Source organism: Notechis scutatus, chromosome 3 (assembly GCF_049901735.1).
Source record: "Notechis scutatus isolate UNSWTSFEM ecotype Mainland chromosome 3, rNotScu1.2, whole genome shotgun sequence".
Taxonomy (NCBI): Eukaryota; Metazoa; Chordata; class Lepidosauria; order Squamata; family Elapidae; genus Notechis; species Notechis scutatus.
In genome coordinates this window covers 45,015,032-45,037,198 of record NC_142011.1, presented here as the reverse complement: position 1 = coordinate 45,037,198, position 22,167 = coordinate 45,015,032, and the positions used below count along the sequence as shown (strand labels likewise).

The window sequence follows — 22,167 nt, the reverse complement described above, 5'->3', positions numbered from 1 at the left end:
AATATTTTTGATAATGTATTGTGCAAATTGCCTAGAATTATTAGATTGGGGCATTATAAGCAAGTTTAATAAATAAATCAAAGTATAGCACGTGCCATCTTGGAAATACATACCTTCTTAATTTGGTTTGCATTAATGTTTCTGGTAATGAGTCTATATTGTAGATTCCAAGTTTAAGATATAATCCAAAACAGATGTACTTGAGACTTGGGTTTCTTTTTGAAGCCAGCAGGATTTATTTCTAGATGTATGAGATTGGGATCTGTTTTAACATGCAGCTGCAGCCATTTTTTTCCAATGTGTGCCTTGGATCTGTTCATGAAGTCAGCATCATATCTTGAATATTGATTATGAGGCAGATAGTTACAGTTATGGGTGTTATTGAATTTTAAGAGATCTTTTAAATATTATTTTTAATCATCTGAACTGTATAATGTTCAGATGTATTAATAGAAATAAACTTGCCAGTTGAAGTAGCATAAAATATAGATTTACAAATGAACCTGAAATGGACAGGCAGTTTTTTGAAACTGCATAATGTAAACAACTTCTGCTTTTAACTATAAGGACAAAGAAGAGTACTTCTTTCTTTATACTTTAATAACAGCTATTCAAAATGGCACCAAACCCCTATTTTTTTTAAAAAAAAAAAATCATATTGGAGAATCTCTTGAGAAAAAGAGAGCTTGATATTTATTTAATAGGCTTCCAAAGAAGAAAAGATTTTATTTTATGAGGACAAGCTGGAGGTTGTGAACTTAAATTTGATAAACTAATTGGAGTTAGGATGAATTTTCTGTTGATTTGACATATCTAATTAAAAGGAAGCTCCTGTAGGAGAGGGGAAGAGTCTGTGGACAGAGTCAAGAGAGAAGTCAAGAGAGCTGTTACATTCCCACAAGCAATCCAAATCCAACCCTTGAATTCTGTTAACTCTTATCTAGTGCCAATTTAGTGCCGGCCATTAATCGACTAGATTTTTGTGTATAGATATAAGCAATAAATCAGTTTAGCTGAAACTTAATGTGTGGTTCTAATTCTTTATGTCTGATATTCCCAATGTGTTGTTTGTGCTTATAAAGTGTGTTTGAAAATTGTTTCTATATCACCCTTCCATGTGTCATCTATCACCTATATCATTAATTCCTATAGTTTACAAGATATTATTGAAAGTGAATTTGAAAGTATGTATGTTAAAGGGAAGTTTAAAAAGTTGCATTAGAGTTAATTGTTTTAAATTATAAAGATGAAACTTTTAAAGAATTATTTAGAGTCTTAAAATGAATATAAAAGAGTTTTCCCTTTAAGATTAAAGAATTTGAAAGCATATCATGATTTTTGTTAGAATAAATGAAGAAAACTTAGAAAGATTAAGTAGTGTAAATAGAAATATATATCACTTCCCATGAGGGAGGGGAAAAAAGAAAAAATGGATTTTTGGATGATGTAAACTGTTTTAAACAGAGATATGATTTGCTCTTGTTTCTGTTGGAATATTGCTTCTGGTTTTTATGCTTGATAGAAAAAAATGAATTCAGAATTTAGTTTGAATTATGTAGTTAGGTGTGTAATAATTATAGGTACTATAAAAAATGAGGTCATAATTAAAGAGTCAAGTCAATCCCATTTTTCCTCTCTCCTTTATTTTTCATCCTGCATAGTCCCTTTACTTAATCTGCATTTTCACTGTACTTTATGCTATAAACCTTAATAAACGTGTTTTTTTTTAAAAGCAGTGTGCCCCAAGCCTTTATTCAATATTCTTACAGAATAGTGGAAAAAGTAAAATGAAATAAATCGAGAATCTTTTAAAGCACTTGAAATAACTAATGCATTAATTAACACAATTAATTTATTTTGTTAGTCTTGATGAGAGCCAGAAGATTTATGGAACTATTTGTAACCATGATTGTAATCAGTGTCGTGCTGCTTTTTATCAGAATGCAATTATCTTTCCCTTTTTTACTCACTGACAACTGTGCAGCTTTGTAATACTCTAGTCTTCTCCCATTGCATTCTGGGAATACCTCTGCTGAAGCAGAATACCTGCTTTAGTGTTCATGCTGCTTTAAAAAAAAAGAAGTGGCTTTCTTGATTCCAGAAATATATGTTATGCATACATGTTTGCAGACCAAAATGAGAGGAATATAGGACATATGGCAGTATTTCCATTTAGTTTTAAAAGCGCAGCAGGAAGACCTATGTTGGTTTACACATTAACCTTTTATTTATTCTTCCTGACAGCTGCTTCCTACAAGTGAATATTAAAGTAGGGGAATGATATTCATAGCTCTGCAACTATAGAGGAAGACCATTACAAGATTCCCATAGTATAGAATGACACTTTTTTAATCAGAGAACTTGCTAGCAGAAAACTGCACTATAATTTCAAGTCCTTTTATTTGACTTTGAACAGGTTGTAGCTGGATTAGCACTGTTACCATTTACAGTTCAAAATACATATTTCAAAATGTTGCTTCTATATACCAGCATAAGAAGGACATAAAATTTAATCGATATTAAATTGGCATCCAATTGAGATTAATGCTTCATCCGGTACATTTTTAATAAATGGCATACATCTCAATTTTGTTACCTCCTGTATCAGCATTTTAATGCCTAGCTTCATATACAATTTTATCTGTAATGCTGCAGCTGGGAGACAGTGTTACTATCTAATATTGACAAGCTTTATACCGGGTTAGATGATCTCCCTACTTCAATTCCCAAGCAAGCTCAACAAAGTTAATTAAGAAGTAGAGGAATAAGAGAGTCATCTACTAACCAAGAATCCCATCCTGTATATATGCTAGTCTCAAGGTTAAGTCGTATCTCTCTTTCCCCTATCTTCGCTTCCCTTTCTGCTTTCTCAACCTCTTCCTCATTTTCAGTAGAGATTTCAGGAGAGGAGAGGATTTCCATTTTTTTTAGTTGAAGTGGAAAATTCTCACAATTGTTTCTATCTTCTTCTATCATCATTTCCCATCCCCATACTCCCAAACATCTCCCACTCTTAAGAATCAATTTTACTGATAGATATTGAAGCTGGAACACTTCAATAATATTCATGCTTGTTCTTTATGGAAATAAGTGTGTAAGTTTTGAGTTTAATTTAATAATGGGTGGAGAATTATGGGAGTTGAGATGTCCACACATCTTAATTCGCTAAGAATGAATCATGGACCAAATGGAGAGAGACCTCCCTAAAAGATAGCAACACTTGCAGGGTAAGATTATGGGCAGATAAAATCTTCCTGCAAGTTTTCATCAACAGTCCTTTAGGTAGGTCAGTGCTGACTTTTATGGGGATCTAAATGAGGTTGATTGTATAGTCACATAATTGATGGCAGGGCAGATCCATGCTATCTGTCTACTTTCCAAACTATCAGCATAGCTTATGTATTTTGCAGGCAAGAGAGGAAGCTTGGGGAACGGAAGAGGTCCTGTAGGTTGTGAGTTTGCAAGCTGGAGAAACAGATGTTTATTCTCATCTCAGTGAATTTGTTGGGAGATAACATTAGTTAATTCCCAGGATTCTTTAAAAAAAACGCAATAGCACTGCTAAATAAAATTGTGTGGACTGTTGATGATTGCTGATAGCAAGTATACTGTTCTCAAATATAAGTCCTAAGCATTAAAGCTAGGCATTGATAGCATTACTGAAAGTGGGCAATCCACCAGGTTACATACCAAGAGCATATTTCCTTCAGTAGAGGATTCTATAACAGACTGGCACCAGATTGGTACTGCTATTAGGACTTGTAGTTTTATTTCTGAGCCCTTCTAGGTCAGTAGCATTACAGGAATGATTAAGTGACTGAATCACACATATAGGCTTAATTAATTCCTGAAGCTCAAGCCTCTAAACACTTAAAGCAGGGGTCCCCAACCACCGGTCCCCGGACCGGTACCAGTCCGTGGATCATTTCTTACCGGGCCGCAAAGCTTGGGCGCCGCCATCTTGTTTCGACAGCGCTTCTGGGTTTTCGGTTGCTTCCGGGTTTTTGGTTGGAAAGTGCTTCCGGTTTTTCAGTTGGAAAGCGGCGTTTGGGTGCTTGCGCCTTAGTTTCGTCGAAGGGGGGGCGGCTTCGAATGAAGAGCCATCCCGATGGCGGTGGAGTCTCACGTTACTCAGGTACCGGTCCGTGGAAGAATAAATAATTGTGAAACCGGTCCCTGGTTCGGAAAATGTTGGGGGCCACTGACTTAAAGGATAGGACACAGAGGTGCTATTCAACCGGTTCGCACCTATTCGGGCGAACCGGTAGCAGTTATTTGGCATGGGTCGCCAAACCGGTGGCAATCCATGTCTGGCTACGCCCCCAACCCGGTCGCCCAGTCACTCACTTGCGATCACTCTCCTAGCTTTCCGTTCCCCATGTCCTCTTTCTCCCCAGGGAAAGGAAGAGAGGGATGGACGCTGCAAGTACCTCTTTCCCCGTGTGAGTTAAAGTGTCTGGAGTGAGAAAGAGTGCGGACTGACAGAGGGTGTGGGGGTGAATCGAGCCTTGGAGCACTTTTGCAACATAAAAGAAATGCATTTTGGAAGCAGGTCCTTTAAAAACTTCTCCAAGGATTCCCCATGGACTCTGCAAGTATCTCTTTCCCCTTGTGAGTTAAAGTGCTGGAGTGAGAAGGAGTGTGGTCTGACAGAGGGTGGGCGAATCCACTCAAGCCTTGGAGAAATTTAAAGGAGCTGCTTCCAAAATGCTTGTCTGTTCAGTGCTCTCTGTCTCTCTCTCTCTCTCTCTCTCTCTCTCTCTCTCTCTGTGTGTGTGTGTGTGTGTGTGTGAGAGAGAGAGAGAGAGAGAGAGAGAGAGAGAGAGAGAGAGAAAGAAAGAAAGAAAGAAAGAAAGAAAGAAAGAAAGAAAGAAAGAAAGAAAGAAAGAGGAAGGTAGAGAAAGAAATAAAAAAATAGGAAGAGAGAGAGAGATAAAACCCTGTGCTATTATTTTTAATTGTTCCATTATTTATCATTTGTTAATATTTTACACAGTCCCCTACACCTAGAGTGATTTTTCTGCCTTTCTTTTGCCCAGGGCTACCACATATTTTTCAGGGTTTACATGCATTCAATGTCAATAGTCCAGAGCATAAAATACAGATGTGTTTAACAAGAGTTGAAAGGGACCTTGGAGGTCTTCTAGTCCAACCCCCAGCTCGGGCAAGATGCCAAACTCTGAGTAGAAATCCTGGGAAAGGTGTCAGAATAATACTTAGAAGGGACCTTGGGATGAACCCTATATCATTTCAGAGAAATGGCTGTCCAGTCTTTTCTTAAAAACGTCCAGTGATTGAGCACCCAGAACTTCTGGAGACAGGCAGTTCCACTGGTTAATTGTTTTCACTGTCAGGAAGTTTCTCCTTAGTCTTAGGTTGCTTCTCTCTGTTCACTTTCTATCCATTGCTTCTTGTTTGCATTCTGCTTCTTTGGAAAATACATTGTCCCCCTTTCTTTGTGGCAGCCCCTTAAAAGCCTGTTGCCTATCACACTCTTGGGTAAAGCATGTGAGCCATTTCCTCCTTTCAGTGGTCCATGAAATTACATCTATAGTATGTAGATAATAAAGTCAAAAAAGGTGAACAACATTTTTACAGAACTATAGATAAGTTGAGTCTGGGTGACAAGGAATGGCTGGGAGGGGAGGGGCCAGGTGAGGCACCCCTTGATGTGAGTGACATTGAGTTGGCCATGCCCACCCAGTCACATGACCACCAAGCCATGCCCACCCAGTCACATGACCACTAAGCCACACCCAGTCAGTCACATGACCACAAGCCACGCCCACCAAATAAGCCACGCCCACAAAACCGGTAGTAAAAAAAATTTGAATTCCACTGATAGGACAGGCTTATAGATTAGATTTGGAGCAATTTGGGCACCTGCTTGCAAAATATCCCCTTCCTTCACAAGTGTGATATTTAGGGCTAAAATATTGGTTCAGTTTTTCATGGCAGAAAATATAGCTTTGCTAAACTGGTTCTGCTTCTGAAGATTCTGAAGTCAGGGTGTAAGGGAGGAAGATAAGAACGAAAGAGATTAGTGGAATCTTCCTCTCCCTCCTGTACAAGTTTTCCGTCAACTTCAAACAGATTGAATTAATGCAGCCAAACTCTTTAGAGTATTGCTGCACTGAGAATATCTGTCCTGTTGTAGGCAGCAAATTTCACAGTTGGTAGTCACCTGTTTAATAGAATTGTCAAATGTTAGTCCTAAACAAGGTCATGAAATTGTTGTCCAAATCCAGTGCATTCTATCTCAGAAAGCAAACTGTTCATTCTGCAGCTGTTGTGGTCATCAGACCGATTATAAATCCTATAAAAGGGAAATTGGTGAGAAAATCCTCAAGTCTTAGGGAGAGATGTATAATTCAAAAATAAGTCAGGAAGTTAATAAATTTGTATAGATGTCTATTACACAATAGAATAGAATAGTCAGGAAAAGAAGGCATTGGAGGATTTCAAAAGTAGAAACTGAAAGCCTTGAACCAATATTAATGGCAAATTATGTTCTATCTCTTGTTCATTGTCTGGGTTAACTGGTCCATTTGCATTGCAACTTCATTCTTATATTGGAATAAGGACTGGTGAGCTAAACCATAGTCTCTGAGTTTGTAAGAGATTCTGTAGCCATTTTTTAATCTTTGGAGTGGAGGACAGGCTGTCCTTCTCCAGTCAGGGGCCAGGAAGGCAAAACTTATTGCAAGACTTCATAGCAGGCATGCCAGTTAGCTTCCCTCCCTGCTCCACATTATTTACATTATAAAGCAGACTTAAAATGTTAGGTAAGTAGATTTATTGCAGAACATTAGGAAGCCATATATTCAGGTAATTTGATGTCTAACCAGACCCAGGAATTCTGTATTTGTCAGACTCCCAGATAGACTAAACAGGGGAGGAGGTGAGATGACATCTACTTTATTGTAAGACTACTGTAATAGAATCTTGCAAGTCTCAAAGCATAATTTTCCCACCATCTTTTTATTGCCTGAACAGTTTGGGTGAATCTAAATGTCTTTCTCTGCACATTATCTAGTAGTGGGCTCCTCCCTCTCATTGTTTCCTAGGAAGCATCTCCCACCCCCCAATCTTCCAAAGTCATTCTTATATTTCATTACAACACTTTGTATATTGCAAGTCTTAAGGTGTGAATCCCAAAAGATGCTTTTTTACTTTATTTTTTCCAAAAGGCAACCGGACTTGTTGGCTTTTCTTTGAAGATGTTTCACTTCTCATCCAAGAAACTTCTGCTCTGACTGGGGAATGGAAAGTTCTCCCATGAGCTGTTCAGAGCATCCAGTAGTGGGAGGTGCTTCAGTCTCTGCATGTCTAGGCTGGGCTTAATTTGTGGAACGCTCCTCCTCCTCCATGGGACTCCTCCCCAGCGTTCACCAGTTTTGGCTCAGCCTCATGAGGGATAGGCAGTGCTTTTTCATTACTCCTTAGCCGAAACAGGAAAGTTTTTCTTTTCAGGTTTGGAGACAGTCAATTCGTCTTTCAGGTTCTCTCAACAAATTGCTTAACGATCTACCCACGCTGCCTTTTCCATCTGGCCATCAGTGATCGCTGTATTGGGAAGTGCTTCTCACGCCCCAAAGCGGAGGGAGGCTTGGGCTTCATTCCACGCCCCCACAACCGCTAGCCCTGCCCTTGCCATAGCGATAGCCGTGCTGTTTTAACAAACGGCATTTTGTTTCTCTCGCTCACAACCAAGTTGTATCGCTGTTTTTCCCCCAGAACGCCACCTTGGGGTGAAGGGCTTAAACGCCTGGTTATTTTCATCCCTCCTAGCCATTTAGTACTAAGGGAAAGCTGGAGCTAATCCCTTCTCATGGTGGGAGATTGCTGCTGGCGCACGTGCCAAAAATAATATCCGGTCGCCATTTTGTTGTAGGCGGACCGTGTGGCCACGCTGAGTGCGAATCTTCTGTAGACTGTGTGAGGTAGTTTCTTATTCCTGATCAGAGGGTCTTTATTCAAAAACCCCAAGGAATTATTGCAACCTCGTTTTAAACCATATTTGAGGCCATCTGTTATTCTTGTTGTTGGCTTAACCCTCACAGTTCTCCCTAACCATTGGCACAACAGCAAGCACCTAGGCCAGTGTCCGCCTGTGCAGGGAAACTGTTGAAGGCCTGTGATTAATACTTTGGCCTGCTAGGCATTCTCAATTTGGCTGATTGGGATATCCAATTAAATTAGCTGTTATATTGATATATATTTACGTACATATATAATAATAATAATAATAATAATAATAATAATAATAATAATAATAATAATAATAAAAATTTATTATTATTGAGATACAACTCATATTAGAAACATAGATAGATAGATAGATAGATAGATAGATAGATAGATATAGATATAGATATAGATATAGATATAGATGATATATAGATATATAGATATATAGATATATGGATTCAGCTTTGTTCAGGTATTTTCCTACGTCATTATAGTTGTGCTTTTAAAGTTGTAGCAACGTTTCGGTAGAATCTCATCTGCCATCATCAGGCTTCTGTATAGTGTTCCTCTATACAATTCACCATGGAAACAGAAACCAACAACCAACTTCCCTTCCTAGACGTCCTAATTTACAAAAAACCCAATGGTTCCCTAGGGCACACCATCTACCAGAAAAAAACACACACCAACCGCTACCTAAATGCACAATCCCATCACCACCCTGCACAGATCAACTCCGTAGCCAAGACCCTCATCTCCAGAACCAAACGCCTAGCTGACAAAGACCACCTGAGAACAGAACTACACACCCTCACTAACGTATTAATTTCCAACGGATTCCAAAGAAACACTATCACCAATCTAATCCGAAAAGAGATACCGCCAAACACAGAACAAGACAACAATGGTATCGCACTCCTTCCCTATATCAAAGGCACCACAGACAAAATCAGCAAAATTCTCCACAAACACAATATCAGGACAGCCTTCGGCACTGACCAAAAAATAGCCAACATCCTAAGAAACCCCAAAGACAAGATCCAGCTAGAAAACCAAGGAGTTTATGAAATACCATGCAACAATTGCCCAGCCACATACATTGGACAAACCAACAGGAGAATAAATGCACGCATCGCAGAACACAAAAACGCAGTCAGAAGAAAAGAAAATACTTCCTCCCTCTTCCAGCACCTTAAAGCCACAGGACATGAAATTAATTTTGAAGGAACCAAATTAATATCCAACACTGAACACTCCAGCAAGAGAATAATCAGGGAAGCCATCGAGATAGAGAAACACCCCCATAACATGAATAGACGGGACGATACCTCCCGCCTACCAGACATCTGGAAGCTAGCCCTCACCAACAAATGAGTCCCAGCCATGAAAACCAACACCAGACCCAAAACAACACCGGACACCACCGCCAATCCCCTTCAGACCCAAGCCCAAGCCCATCCTATAAACGAAGGACAACCACCATCCAGAAAACAGACCATGGCTGCTTCACCAGCTGTCGCACCCCCCGACCCCAAAACCAAACAAGCTGACACATGCCAAGAACACAGACCCAGACCCCAAACTCGAAGCCAGACTAAAACCCAGAATGCTACATCACAGCCACCCGCTCAGGACATCACATCAGAAAACTCAGGAAATTACACCACAAGAACTCAAGAAATTGCAACACAGCAAATGACCAAGGATATCACAGCACAAGACCAAGGATACCACAGCAATAAATCTCACAAGGTCATCACACAACCCATTACCTACACAGGAGGCTAATGAAAAAGAGATCAAAACACAAACGACCCAGGAGATTACAACAAGGGATTTGATTTCAGGGCACCCTGTCCACCCTTGGTCAGGCCCCTGGGCGTGCCAACCGCCTATACAGCCTAGTACTAAATAACAAGCATACTGTAAAATCTCTAATCGAAATGGCAGGTGGTAGTGGTTCCCAGACCTCAACCTCAAGGGTCAAGTCTAAATCTCAGCACAAATCTAAACAGACAAAAGGGAATTCTAAGGCCTCAGAAAAAGACTCCAACAGGCGCCACAAGGCATTGGAAAGACAAAGATAAGTGCCCACGGGAGGCACACAGGACCTCTCAAGATTCTTCGTCCCCCAATCCAGTGCCGCTTCCTCTTCCCACCCTCCTCCTCCCCTAGATCTCTCCTTCTCATCCAGGCGCAGCGTGGCTCCACAGAGTCAACACGCCAGTCAACTGGATCACCAACCATGCGAAGGGTACCTGAAGCGATGTTCACACCAACTGCTGCTGGTCTTTGACAGGACCAACTCTTCCAGATGAAGTGCCAGAGAGTATGAAGGCCTGGATGAAGATGGCTATCCATCAGGGAATCGCAGCAGACCTACAACATGCAGTTCTGACCAGGGATCAGCCTGCACCTGCTGAGTATAATTCACAATCAGTTCGATCATTGGCCAGGTCGGAGCAACATTATACCAAGGTACAGTTTCAAGGGGATGCTCCTCCAAGGGCTGCAGGAGGAGGAGCAGGAGGAGGAGACAGAAGAGGTAGAGCATATTGATCCGATGCAACAGATTGAATTGGGATCAATACATGACAGTGACCCAGCCCGTTCAGAAGCAGACCCCTTAGAAAGGGGGATGTCAGGATGAGGGCCCGACCAACCTGTATTTACAGGCTTATCCCACCCACAACTATTCAAATCACTATTGTTTAAGGCCCAAAACATTGCGTGCCTGGACAAGCCGGCCCCTTCTACCACTCCAACTCCTTCAGAAGAGGGACCAGAAGATCTAATTTTCAGCCAACCTGGATGTAATTCCAGTTCTTCACATGTTTGTGGACCTGGTACAGAAACTTCTGCAGCAGTGTACCCTTCCCCCACGGGTTATGACAGGAAATACTTTAATTTGGCCCCTGATTTCTTAAAATTGTTGAATACTCCCGAGGTACATGAACCTATTGTGGGATTAGCGTCCTCGTCCTCCATTCCCAGTGAAGCGCTGGAGGCATTAAAGCTGGAGGAAAAACGGGCCAAGCTGGCCCTATGCAGGGCCCATCAGTCTGATGCATGGGCCATCAGAGCAGCCACAGCCACTTCCTTACCCGTTCTTTTCTCAGATGGCTCCGGCTCTTACGGGAACATGTCCCCAATTCCAACATTAGAGCACACCAAGACATTGCAAAACTTATTGCAGCCGCTGAATTCTCAGCTGACGCAACCTTTCATGCAGTTAAGTTTTCAGCCAAAGCCATTACTTCATATGTCACAGCGCGACACTTACTATGGTTAAAACATTGGCAAGCGGATATTAAGCACAAGTGCAAGCTGGCTTCATCTCCTCTTGTGGGAGACAGACTGTTTGTCCCTTCCCTCGATCCGCTGCTCATCGAAACTCAAAACAAAAAGAAAATTCTACCTTCCCTTTTTTGGAAGTCAGATCCTAGAAGCCCTCAGTCCTTTCGGAAGGGATCCTTTCGACCCTTTTATCAGGGACCATTCTCAACCAGATATAAGAGATCCCCATCTTGTCCGACCAGGGCAGCAGCCAGAGAGGTCCGACTTCGGGGATAGGAACCGAAGGGGTGGCCAGTCCAAGAGATCCTTTCAAGGAGCAGGAAATAGACCTTTCTGGCATCCAAGATAACTCCATGGACCCGACTCCCATTGGCGGCTGCCTTAAATTATTCACGGACCAATGGGACTCCTCAACGTCTGATTCCTGGGTCAGAGATACAATCAGATTCGGTCTTGTGCTAGAGTTTCAATCCACTCCCCCAGACTTCTTTATGTCCTGCCCTCTTTCCAGAGATCTGGTTAAACGAAATCTTATGGAAACAGCTATCCAACATCTACTGGACATACGAGCCATCCAACCAGTAGCTACCGAACAACGAGGGCGAGGTTTCTATTCACATCTTTTTCTTGTTTCCAAAAGTTCGGGGGTGTGGGGTGTGGAGAGCAATTTTAGATTTGAAACGTCTTAATCAATTCTTAGTATATCGCAAGTTTAAAATGCACACCCTGCAATCCATCTTACTCGGCATCAGAAAAGGTGACATCCTTATATCCATAGATCTGACGGAGGCGTACTTACATATTCCTATTCAGCCTTCCCACTATAAATTTCTACGACTCTGTTATAATAACCACCATTTCGAATATGTGGCTCTTCCTTTCGGACTAGCATCTGCCCCCAGGACCTTCAAAAGTTTCTTGCAGCTCTTACTGCTCATCTCCGAGGTGTACCTGTACGACTCCAATGTTACCTTGATGATATATTAATTTTGTCATCTTCCATTCACCAAGCACTCAGAGATACTCAGACCACATTACAATCCATACAACTACACGGGTTCTCAATCAATTGGAAAAAGAGTCAATTAACACCATCAACTTGCTTAATCCATCTGGGGGCAATCATAGATACAGTGGAAGGCAAAGTTTTCCTTTCACCAGATAGACAAAACAGCATCCTTCAATTAGTTAAGGTGATCAGAGTTCAAAAAAGGGTACCCTAGCTGACCTATCAAAATTGTTAGGCAAGATGATCTCATGTATATCTATTATTCCTTGGGCCCGCCTCCACACTAGATCCCTCCAGTGGTTCCTGCTCCCTTACCAGCAATCCGGCCGAAGCAACTCCAAATACAAGGTCAAGGTTCCATCAAAGGTCCTCATATCTCTCCACTGGTAGACCAGACCAGTCATAAACAGAGGTTGCCTCTTCAAAGAGCCCCACAGACTTACCATCACCACCAGCCTGTTTGGATGGGGAGCTCACTTTCAGTCGCTCACAGCCCAGGGCCGCTGGTCCTTCATAGAACAGACGTGGAGCATAAACTGGCTGGAGCTTCGAGCAGTACACCTGGCTGTCCGCAGCGTCCTTCCACAGGTAGGCAATCAACACATACTAATATTGACTGACAACGTAACAGCAAAAGCTCACATAAACAAATGGGGACACACAGTCAAAACACCTCATGCGGGAAGCGGAGCGTTTCTGGGCGGAGAGCAACCTACTTTCCATCAGAGCAGAGCACATTTCGGGACTGTCGAATACACAGACAGACTGGCTAAGCAGGGCCATGATCGATCAATCGGAGTAGCACCTCCATCCGACCCTGTTTCAAGAGGCGGTCAGGACATTTGGACAGCCAGTGGTAGACCTGTTCACTTCCCCCCTCAGCACTCAGCTCCTGAGATTTTTTTCCAGGTACCCCTTGCAAGGAGTGGAGAACTTCAATGCGCTCCACTGCCGTTGGCCCCCGGGACTTCTGTACGCATTCCCGTCACTTCCACTGCTTCCCAAGGTCATCCAGAAGCTGCTAGATGAGAGGGGGGGTGGAGCTGCTTCTAGTAGCTCCTTACTGGCCCAGATGGCCTTGGTTTGCAAACCTCCGCAGTCTATCCATTTGAACACCATGGAGAATTCTGCCGGACAGGGTCTTGCTAACCCAGGGACTCCTTCAACATCCGGACCCTCAATGGTTGCATCTCACTGTCTGGAGGTTGAGCGGAGTTGTCTGAAGAGCTAAAAGTTTTCCAACAGAGTTATCACCACCATCCAAGCCGCCAGACGCCCCTCAACAACTCACATTTACAATGCCACGTGATCCAGTTTCTGGAAATGGTGTACCAAGTCTCAAATTGATCCCATCCATCTGTGGCTCAAATCCTAGAGTTCTTACAAGAGGGGCTTGACAAGGGATTATCACCTAATACGTTGAAAAGACAGGTGGCAGCCTTGGCGTCAGTTATCACTTGCAAAGATCTACTATCTCTTTCCCATCACACGCATACGGAGTTTCCTTCGAGGAGCCACAAATTTATGCCCGCCAGCGGTTCACCGTTATCCCACATGTGAGCTTAACAACGTCCTTCTTACACTCACTAAGTGCCCTTTCGAACCCTTGAAATCATGAAGTGTCCAATTTCTGACGTATAAAGTAGTTTTCCTCATAACGATCACTTCTGCTCGTCGTATTTCGGAACTTGCAGCTTTGTCGATCAGACAAGATCTTTGTGTCTTCCATTCTGACCAGGTGGTCCTTCATCCTGATCCTACGTTTATACCCAAAATTAATTTGGCTTTTCACAGGGCACAAGAGCTGATACTTCCTAATTTTTGTCCCAAACCATCCCAAGGGTTGGAACTACAATGGCTTGATGTGAGACAAGCATTGCGACTATATATTCACTGCACAGCGACTTTCAGAAAAACGGAAGCCTTATTTGTGTCGTTTCAGCCCAACACTCAGGGATGCAAGGTCTCATCTTCTACAATAGGCCGTTTGCTATGGGCCGCGATAGCGAACGTATCAGACTCAATCACTACCGGTGCCCAGGGGCATAACAGCTCATTCAACAAGGAGCGCCGCAACATCGGCAGCATGGGTCACACAGGCACCAATAACTGAAATTTGTCGAGCCACAACCTGGGCCTCTCCATCGCCCTTCATCAGGCATTATAAAATAGATGTGTTTGCATCCACTTTGGCCTCCTTTGGCAGAAGAGTTCTGCAACGGGTCCACAGGGATCAGGAAGGAATTCCAAGCCAGACGGAGTCCCTCCCGTAGGACAGGCCAAGTTTTGGTATGTCCCACTACTGGATGCTCTGAACAGCTCATGGGAGAAAGGGCGTTGGTACTTACCTGACACGCCCATTCTCTTTGGCCTGTGAAGAGCATCCAGCCCCACCCTTTTTCCATCTGGTGGGGTCCTGTTTCGGCCAATGAATTGTTAGGGCATTGAGGACGAGGGTGTTTATTTCTCTCATCTTCGCCAAAATTGGGGAACGCTGGGAGGAGGAGCATTCCACAAATTAAGCCAGCCTAGACATGCAGAGACTGAAGCACCTCACACTACTGGATGCTCTTCACAGCTCAAAGAGAATGGGCGTGTCAGGTAAGTACCAACGCCCTATTTATACTCCTTGCAGACAGCTGGTCATTTGCATTCTTTTAGCAAGTTATTAAGGCCACCTGGAGGTTTATCTGTGTTGTCAATGTCACCTGAATAGTGCAAATGGGTGTGGAGCCTTCTTGGAACTATTGAAAGGTCTGTGTTGTAGACTGGAGGTAGATGATGCCATATCTCCCCTCCTCCCTGTTGAGTGAGGGGCTGTTCAATTTTGACATAGATAGCCTCTTTGATGTGTGAGTCTTGCTACTCTTTCTTTTTGTATCAATAGCCATTTGGTTACTCATTTCCAAGTCTTGTTTCTGCTTTCTGTCCCTTGTTTATAAAATTTCTGTCTTTGGCTAGAGACACAAAAATTCCTGCTGACCAGTTTCAAGCCCTTGTCTTGTCCTGTCCTGTCCTTCAAAGTGAATATAATATACCTTTTAATTTTGAAACATTGATCAGTCCCATTTTAAAGGGGAGGAAGTGTTGGGTTCCAAATATTTTTCAAAGTTGCATGTCAGATGAACGTAACATCTTAGATTGGAAATAGGTTTAAGTTTTTCTTTGTGGGTGGGGAAAGAATCAGAAAACACTATTGTTCTAGTTAGGTGTGAATCTTAATTTGTTGCTTTCCCAAAATGGGACACAGTATGATTTATTTTTTCTCAGGCCTCATTTACTTATAAACCAGCATCAGGTTTATGTATTATTTGGAAGCAAAATGTTTGGAATAATAGGAGTCCATTGTGGGCTTTTAAAAATATCTTCCTAAGATATTTTGTTTAGCCTAATAGTTGAGGGTTCAGAATATCACTTTCAATTTAAATTGGCTCCAGGCAGGCAATTGTCCTGCCTTATTATCAGGTGGGTATTTATTTTAATGGAGTCTTGACTGACAGCAGGGAGTAAGCCATTGAACTGTGAACATATCAATGCTGAAAGGTGCTCCAATCACTGCTTTGGCAAACTGTTTCCTAAATCTCTCAGGGAAGTGCAGATTGCTTTAGTGTTCATTTATCCTTATCTTGAGAATTGTTTTAATTTTGCATTATACAATATACAAATTTTGTTTTGTTTTATTCAAAAATTTATTTCTACTACCTTTTAAAAACCTAATTGCTCTGATTTTTGGCAATTTGCTCTTTAAAGCAGTGGGATTAACCCTATTTGTTTAGCCATCAATTTGAAAAGCCATCACCTGTAATTCTGTAATTAATCAGTTCACTGAAATATAAAACATTTAAACTAATATTGAATAAAGAATACACACATCAAAATGTCAACAGTGTAGATACTTAGACACCTCTAGTATTTAATGAAGTCTGTGTCAGCTAAGAAGATTAAGGAGTTTCCATTGAGCACTTTTCAAGAACACTTTACTTGAATAGGGCATAAACCTTTTATGTTCTTTTGAAATTCATATAACTTTTTCATACATATTGTAAGAAGAAAAGAACTGTAACCTTGAAGTTCTAGGAAAGTAATTTCAAATATTTAAGGTGAGTCATATGAAATTTGTAACCAGCCCAGTTTTATGGGGTCCTTTAGAGATGGTCTCAGATGGTCATCACAATATATTTTTCTATATTATAGTTAAGATGTAGGGTTAAATCAGGGACATCCAAGTTTAAGTCCACTTTCAGATTGTCATAGAGTTGTTGTTGTGAAGCTGCCTTGAGCTCTTTATAAGAAGATCAGTATATAAATGGGTACATGCAAAGTATAATCCGAATACTGTAGATCTAAAAGATCTTACCAAGGATTAAAATGATTGAGTAAAACCCTAGAAATAAATCCCTGGAGCTTATTACTATGGAAAATCTGTTGGGTGAGGCAACTCTAGCACTTCCTCATGCTTCTCTCGTGATCTGAATTGGCATATCTGTTCATAAGGAATGACAAGCTGGATTCTATGGTGATTTTGTTCTCATGTAGGATAAAATTTTGTTTGTAAATAATTATTTTTATATAGGTGTTAAGTTATTAAGACTGAGAAAACTCATTCAGTGAAAAAGCACTGAACAATTTTAGTCCTGTTACTGTTTCTCAATCTAATAAGATTGTTGTTGAAAGAATAAAATATAATAAACCCCCATGTATATCCCTTGATCTCTGAAAAAAGGGGAAATAAACTAAGTAAAATGGGACCAGTCTAGTACTTGATAGAAGGCCACCTGAAAAAACCAGAGTTGCAGGCTAGATTGGGGAGGGTAGTAAACCTTTCTGGGGAGAAAGCAGTGGCAATCTATGTTGCTGCCAAGAAAAATTCATTGACGTGTCCACATTATCATCAGGTGTCACATTTTATTCAAATGATAATTTACTTTAATTGTACTAAAAGAGGTGGGGTCATGGGTTTAAGTATTTGTGTAAATTGTTCACATAGCAAAATTAGGAAGTTGTTGTTTAATACTGACAAATACTGCATTAACTCTAAATGCAGAGGTTGTGTCAGCTTCTTTTCACTGGGGGATTAATTGAAATTTCAATTTGACCAGTGTGGCCTAAATGTATGTATGTGTGTATTAAAACAATTTATATGGTTGTGGATTTCACAAATTTGAATCTGGGAAGCTAACAACATGTTAAAAATAGTAAGGTAAAATCATACAATGGTTGCCAAGAATAAATCTAAACAAAGCAATTGAGGAAAAATCTGTCAACAAGCTATCTAACCTCACATCTCCCAGGAGTTGGAACATATCCAAATCTTCAGTGCTTTACAAATTCTGACGTGGTGTTAATGTATGCATATTTTATGCTCACGCTCTTTTTTGTAGTTTTCTGATTTATAGCAACATTTACAATTTTAAGTATTGGCTTTAGTTTTTAAAGCTCTACATATCTTAAAGATCTTATTCTGTACATATAACACAACTGCCAAATATATTTGTCTTAGTTATGGTGCTGAGTATCCCATATTTATCAGAGGTGAGATTGATGTAAACTGTAGACAATATTTCTCTGTGATGGACCTCATTTTCTGGAATTCCCTCCTCCAGACATCCTTCAATAAATTGTAAAATTAAAGATATTTTCCATATTAACTATTTCATTAACTGTTGAAGTAATATTGTCCATTACAGTAAAGGTGCCGGAGGTTATTATATTCAGAATTGCTTTCTCTTTTCTTGTAATTTGTTCTTTTATGTTTTTATTGTTGAATATCTGTTTGAACAGCAAATTTTGGCAAATGTACATATATAATAAGTAAATAAAATCATTTGTGTCCATTTATGTTACTTGTTAACAATATCATCACACAAATTACACAAAATGCAAAGAGAGGGTAGATCCAGCAGGTTCCATAGGAACTCACTACTTTAACCAAAATGACAAAAATCACACTGGAAACTCTGCACCTTTGGGTATCAGGGCAACCTCATATTTATAGGCAGCATATCTTCCATTATTGAATAGCAGCTACAGTTTATGTTCTTCCAGAAACAATTGAGTGCTAATTGAATGCTGGATTAGATGAATCCTCAATGATCTGAGAGGGCTTTGTCTCAAGTATCCATGTGATATATGATATTCCAGGGATTATATATATTTTCTTTTAAAGCATTGTATATTTAATTTGGATTACATGGAACTCTTTTTTAAGAAAAAGGAATTCAGTCAGCATACAGATATCTTTGCTTCATTATTAACGGGGTTACACCTGTACACTTTACCATTCTTAGTCTGAATTAATTACTATTATTACTATTAATCCTATTTTAAAAGCCATAGAACAAGGCAGAGGAAATAAAGATGAAATCATTTCAATGAAGGACAGACATTAAGGTTACTAGTGTTGATTGGTTCTTCTTACGTGAAGCAACACTGCCATCTCTGATCTGATCCACAAAAGTTTGCTTACATTACTGTGCCATCAAGGGATTTCTGATTGAAAAAAATGTAATTATATTGGTTTTAATTATGTAACACCAAACACAGTGGTTAATTTGTTCCAAATTCTTTCTCACATAATAGTTTTCAAATGGAACATGGCAGAATATTGACTCTTTTAAAGTCTTTCTGATTCCTTGGTTTATTGCTCTAAAATATTTGTGAAATAAATTTAAATTCTTCAGAGATATTTTTCTTTCTTTTTTTTTTTTCTTTTAGAAATTGAAGGAATATCTGGAAGGGAGGAATCTCATCACCAAGCTCCAGGCCAAGCATGATCTCCTCCAGAAGACTTTGGGAGAAAGTAAGCATGAGAATTGCTTGTCAGTGTGTCAGCCCAGCCTTTGTAATTACTAAATTAGGCAGCTGACTGAGCATAACAATCTTGGATTATCAATGCTAAGTGGACAAAGTCATGTTTTATGGATTTATTATTCCATCCCTGCAGTGCTGCTTAAGTAATGGCAAAAGGGAAGTGCTTAATGAGCCAATAATGTGCAACATCTATTTGTTTAAGTGAAACCATTTTCTCTCCCTTCCCCTCCCATTTCAGCATATCTACAGAATCAAATTAGGTAGATTCTTGCAATTAATCATTTTTTCCTCATGGTGTGCAAATATTCTATCATTAGGGAAGCACTTTTATTGTTGAACTAGGTTGCTTCCCATGTCTGTGTGGATTTTTCAGCCACACAGGAAAATTGGGTGTTTTCAAGTAGAATTAAAAAGTACTTTGGCATGCATCTAGCCTATTGGCACTTTAATAAAATGAATAGATTAGCAATGGTTATTGTTGGAATTAATTGTCTGGTGCCAGTGACCGAAGCAAAGATGCCATTTCATAATCTGAGAAGAGCAAGGATAGATAATTTAAATAAGTTGGCAGAATAGCATTCACTTTTAATTTAACTGCAAGAATCAAGTCCAAACAATAAAGTAGCTCTTCATATTGATCTGGTTCCACTTACAGCATTCAAGTCTTTGGAGAAAAAATGTAAATCACAAAATTTATTCTAAATTGCAGTGAACCAATATTTTGCAGAACTTTCTTTGATTTTTATAAAATCTTTCCCTGAGCCATATGGCTAGGTTCCCCTGGCCTAGCACAGGCAGCTTTAAGTATATATTTTATATTTAGGGAATTATTATAGAAACTTGACATTTTTATTTCTTCAGACTGTGAAGAAGTCTAGGAGAAGTAATGCAGATGACTTGGAAAGGACTCTGTGGCCTGAATACACAAATTATTGGATGAAAATATTTGTTATTTTTAACCAAAAACATAAACCAAAATTGTTCTTCTTCATCCCACTTGAAGTCAAATGAAGCAGTATGCATATTTTTTAAAAAAGATTTTTTCAGTTAAAGGAATTATTCCGCTATCATGTAAAACAAGTCAGAAAGGTTATTTTCTTTGATCATTTTCCCTCCCTTTGAGTATCACCATATAATACTCAAGCTGACCCTGTGACAAACCACATTCTTGAATCACTGCTGATTTCTGCATTCTAACATACTGCTTCTCTTAACCTGCTTGTCCTTTTAACTGACTCCCTGCCAGGAGAGCATCAAAAACACCGAAGGTATTTTTTGCCTGATTTCATAAAATCAGAAAATCTCTTTTTCTGGTCCTTAGTAAAGCTTTTGTGAATTCACGTTGCTCACAAAGATCCCAGTCCTGAATCTAAGCTATTTAAAAAGAGATAAATGGAATTATCTGGGTTGGCAAGAATGTTGGAAGCAAAATGCTATAAATTGAAGTGGGTTTAGATGTTAATCTTAACCATTATTGATAAATGTTGTAGGACCAGAAACTGCTTGCTTGAAATCTTTGGCATTGTTTCTTTGTTAGCGATTGCTCAACAGACTGCAAAATACTACTGGTTATCTAGCTTTGGGGCAAACAGTATTGATTTGTTTTCTCTGCCCCATTCTATTTCTGACTCGTAAATTATTTTACTCTGGACATGGTAGTTTCCATTAATAGAAAATATCAGTAGATTTCTTTGGTACAGAATAATTATTTCCTATCTTTTACCTGCATTTATTAATTTAATACTAAAGCCTTTTGATGTTGTTAAAGCCATGTAGTTATATTCATATTAATATTCTGTAATGGAAATGGGGCAAACGGTAAGAAACTCTAGTTTAATATAATGTTATTATAAAATATGAACTGCTTTGAATAATTAAGTTTTTTCCCTGGGAGTGGGAAAGTGATTGTTTAAAATGTGTTATTTATTGTCCATGATTAACAATTAGCCGTATTTGATTAGTTTCATTTCTGATCTTGGGGGAAATATTATAGCCGATATAAATCAATACCATTGCAATAGAAAAAGCTATCTTAGTTTTGTTATCTGTCAAATAATGTGTGTCTTCTCTATCACTGTAAGTTGAGATCCTTTTAAATATTGCCCATAATGCCCCGTGCATTGAAGTTTGGTGTCTTTTTCCTCATTTGAAATAGTTGTGGATTTAAAAATAAATAAATAAAAAGACAGGAAATAATAAAACTATGGACTTCTGAACTAGCTAGTCTGCTAGTACATTGTACCTTGTAGAGCAGCCAGCAGCTCTCCAGAGGTATGGCGTGAAAGATCAGTTAATCCACAGCCAGCGTGACCAGATTTGACAGAACATTCCATGCTAATAAATCTAAAAATGTTGTGCACATTTTCTGAGTGATTTCTGAAAAATAGTAATCTCTTGCTGAGAAAGAGAAAGAAATGTCATACTTCCTGCCATGTCTTCTTATTACACTTGAACAATTCTAGCAGGTATAGCAAGTCAGTGTCTAAAGAGCAAGGCAAGTCCTCAGACAGCTAAGAACTATTTTGTACATTTCCTGATCTAGTAGAAAAAAATATCAGTAACTAAGTTTGAACTTTTGAGATTTTGGTGTTCCCTGAGCTTTCATTATTGTTGTCTTTCATTATTCAACTAGGTAACATGAGTATGAATGGGAGTGACATTTGCTGCCTATTTATATGTAATAATTTGCCCTATTTACTCTACCACAGTAGAGTAAAGCTAGTAGACCAAGGTCAGAGCACTAAGAACTCCATATTACCTAATTTGCTGCTTATCTTCTTGATAAAAATGACTGATCTAGAGGGGAATCAGCCACTGTGTGTCTTCTCCCTCCCATAATACTGTAGTTTCTTCCAGTTCCCTTTCAAATTTTTTCACATGCCTTTTTCTCCTGCAAAAATTTTCCCCTCTGTTTAAAAACATAATTTGTTTTCATTTTTCTCATCACAGGTCAAAGGACTGACTGCTCTCTTGCGAGGTAGGTGTGGCAGCTTCCTTGTTTGAGTATCTTCCAACAGGCAGAACAGGAGTTTCCTGAAAACCAAATGTTAACTAATTCAACTCCAAACAATCATTTCTTT

General features: G+C 39.7%; 1 protein-coding gene across 6 annotated transcripts in view; it reads left to right on the top strand.

The window, feature by feature from the left end:
* The window catches only part of SRGAP2 (SLIT-ROBO Rho GTPase activating protein 2), a 230,962-nt gene that overhangs the window by 164,443 nt on the left and 44,352 nt on the right, over window positions 1-22,167 (top strand). For all 6 annotated transcript variants that reach the window (XM_026676786.2, XM_026676784.2, XM_026676785.2 and 3 more), the window contains exons 11-12: window positions 18,992-19,076; window positions 22,037-22,064. In XM_026676786.2, coding sequence (XP_026532571.1) covers window positions 18,992-19,076; window positions 22,037-22,064 — 113 coding nt within the window. The remainder of the gene's footprint in view (window positions 1-18,991; window positions 19,077-22,036; window positions 22,065-22,167) is intronic.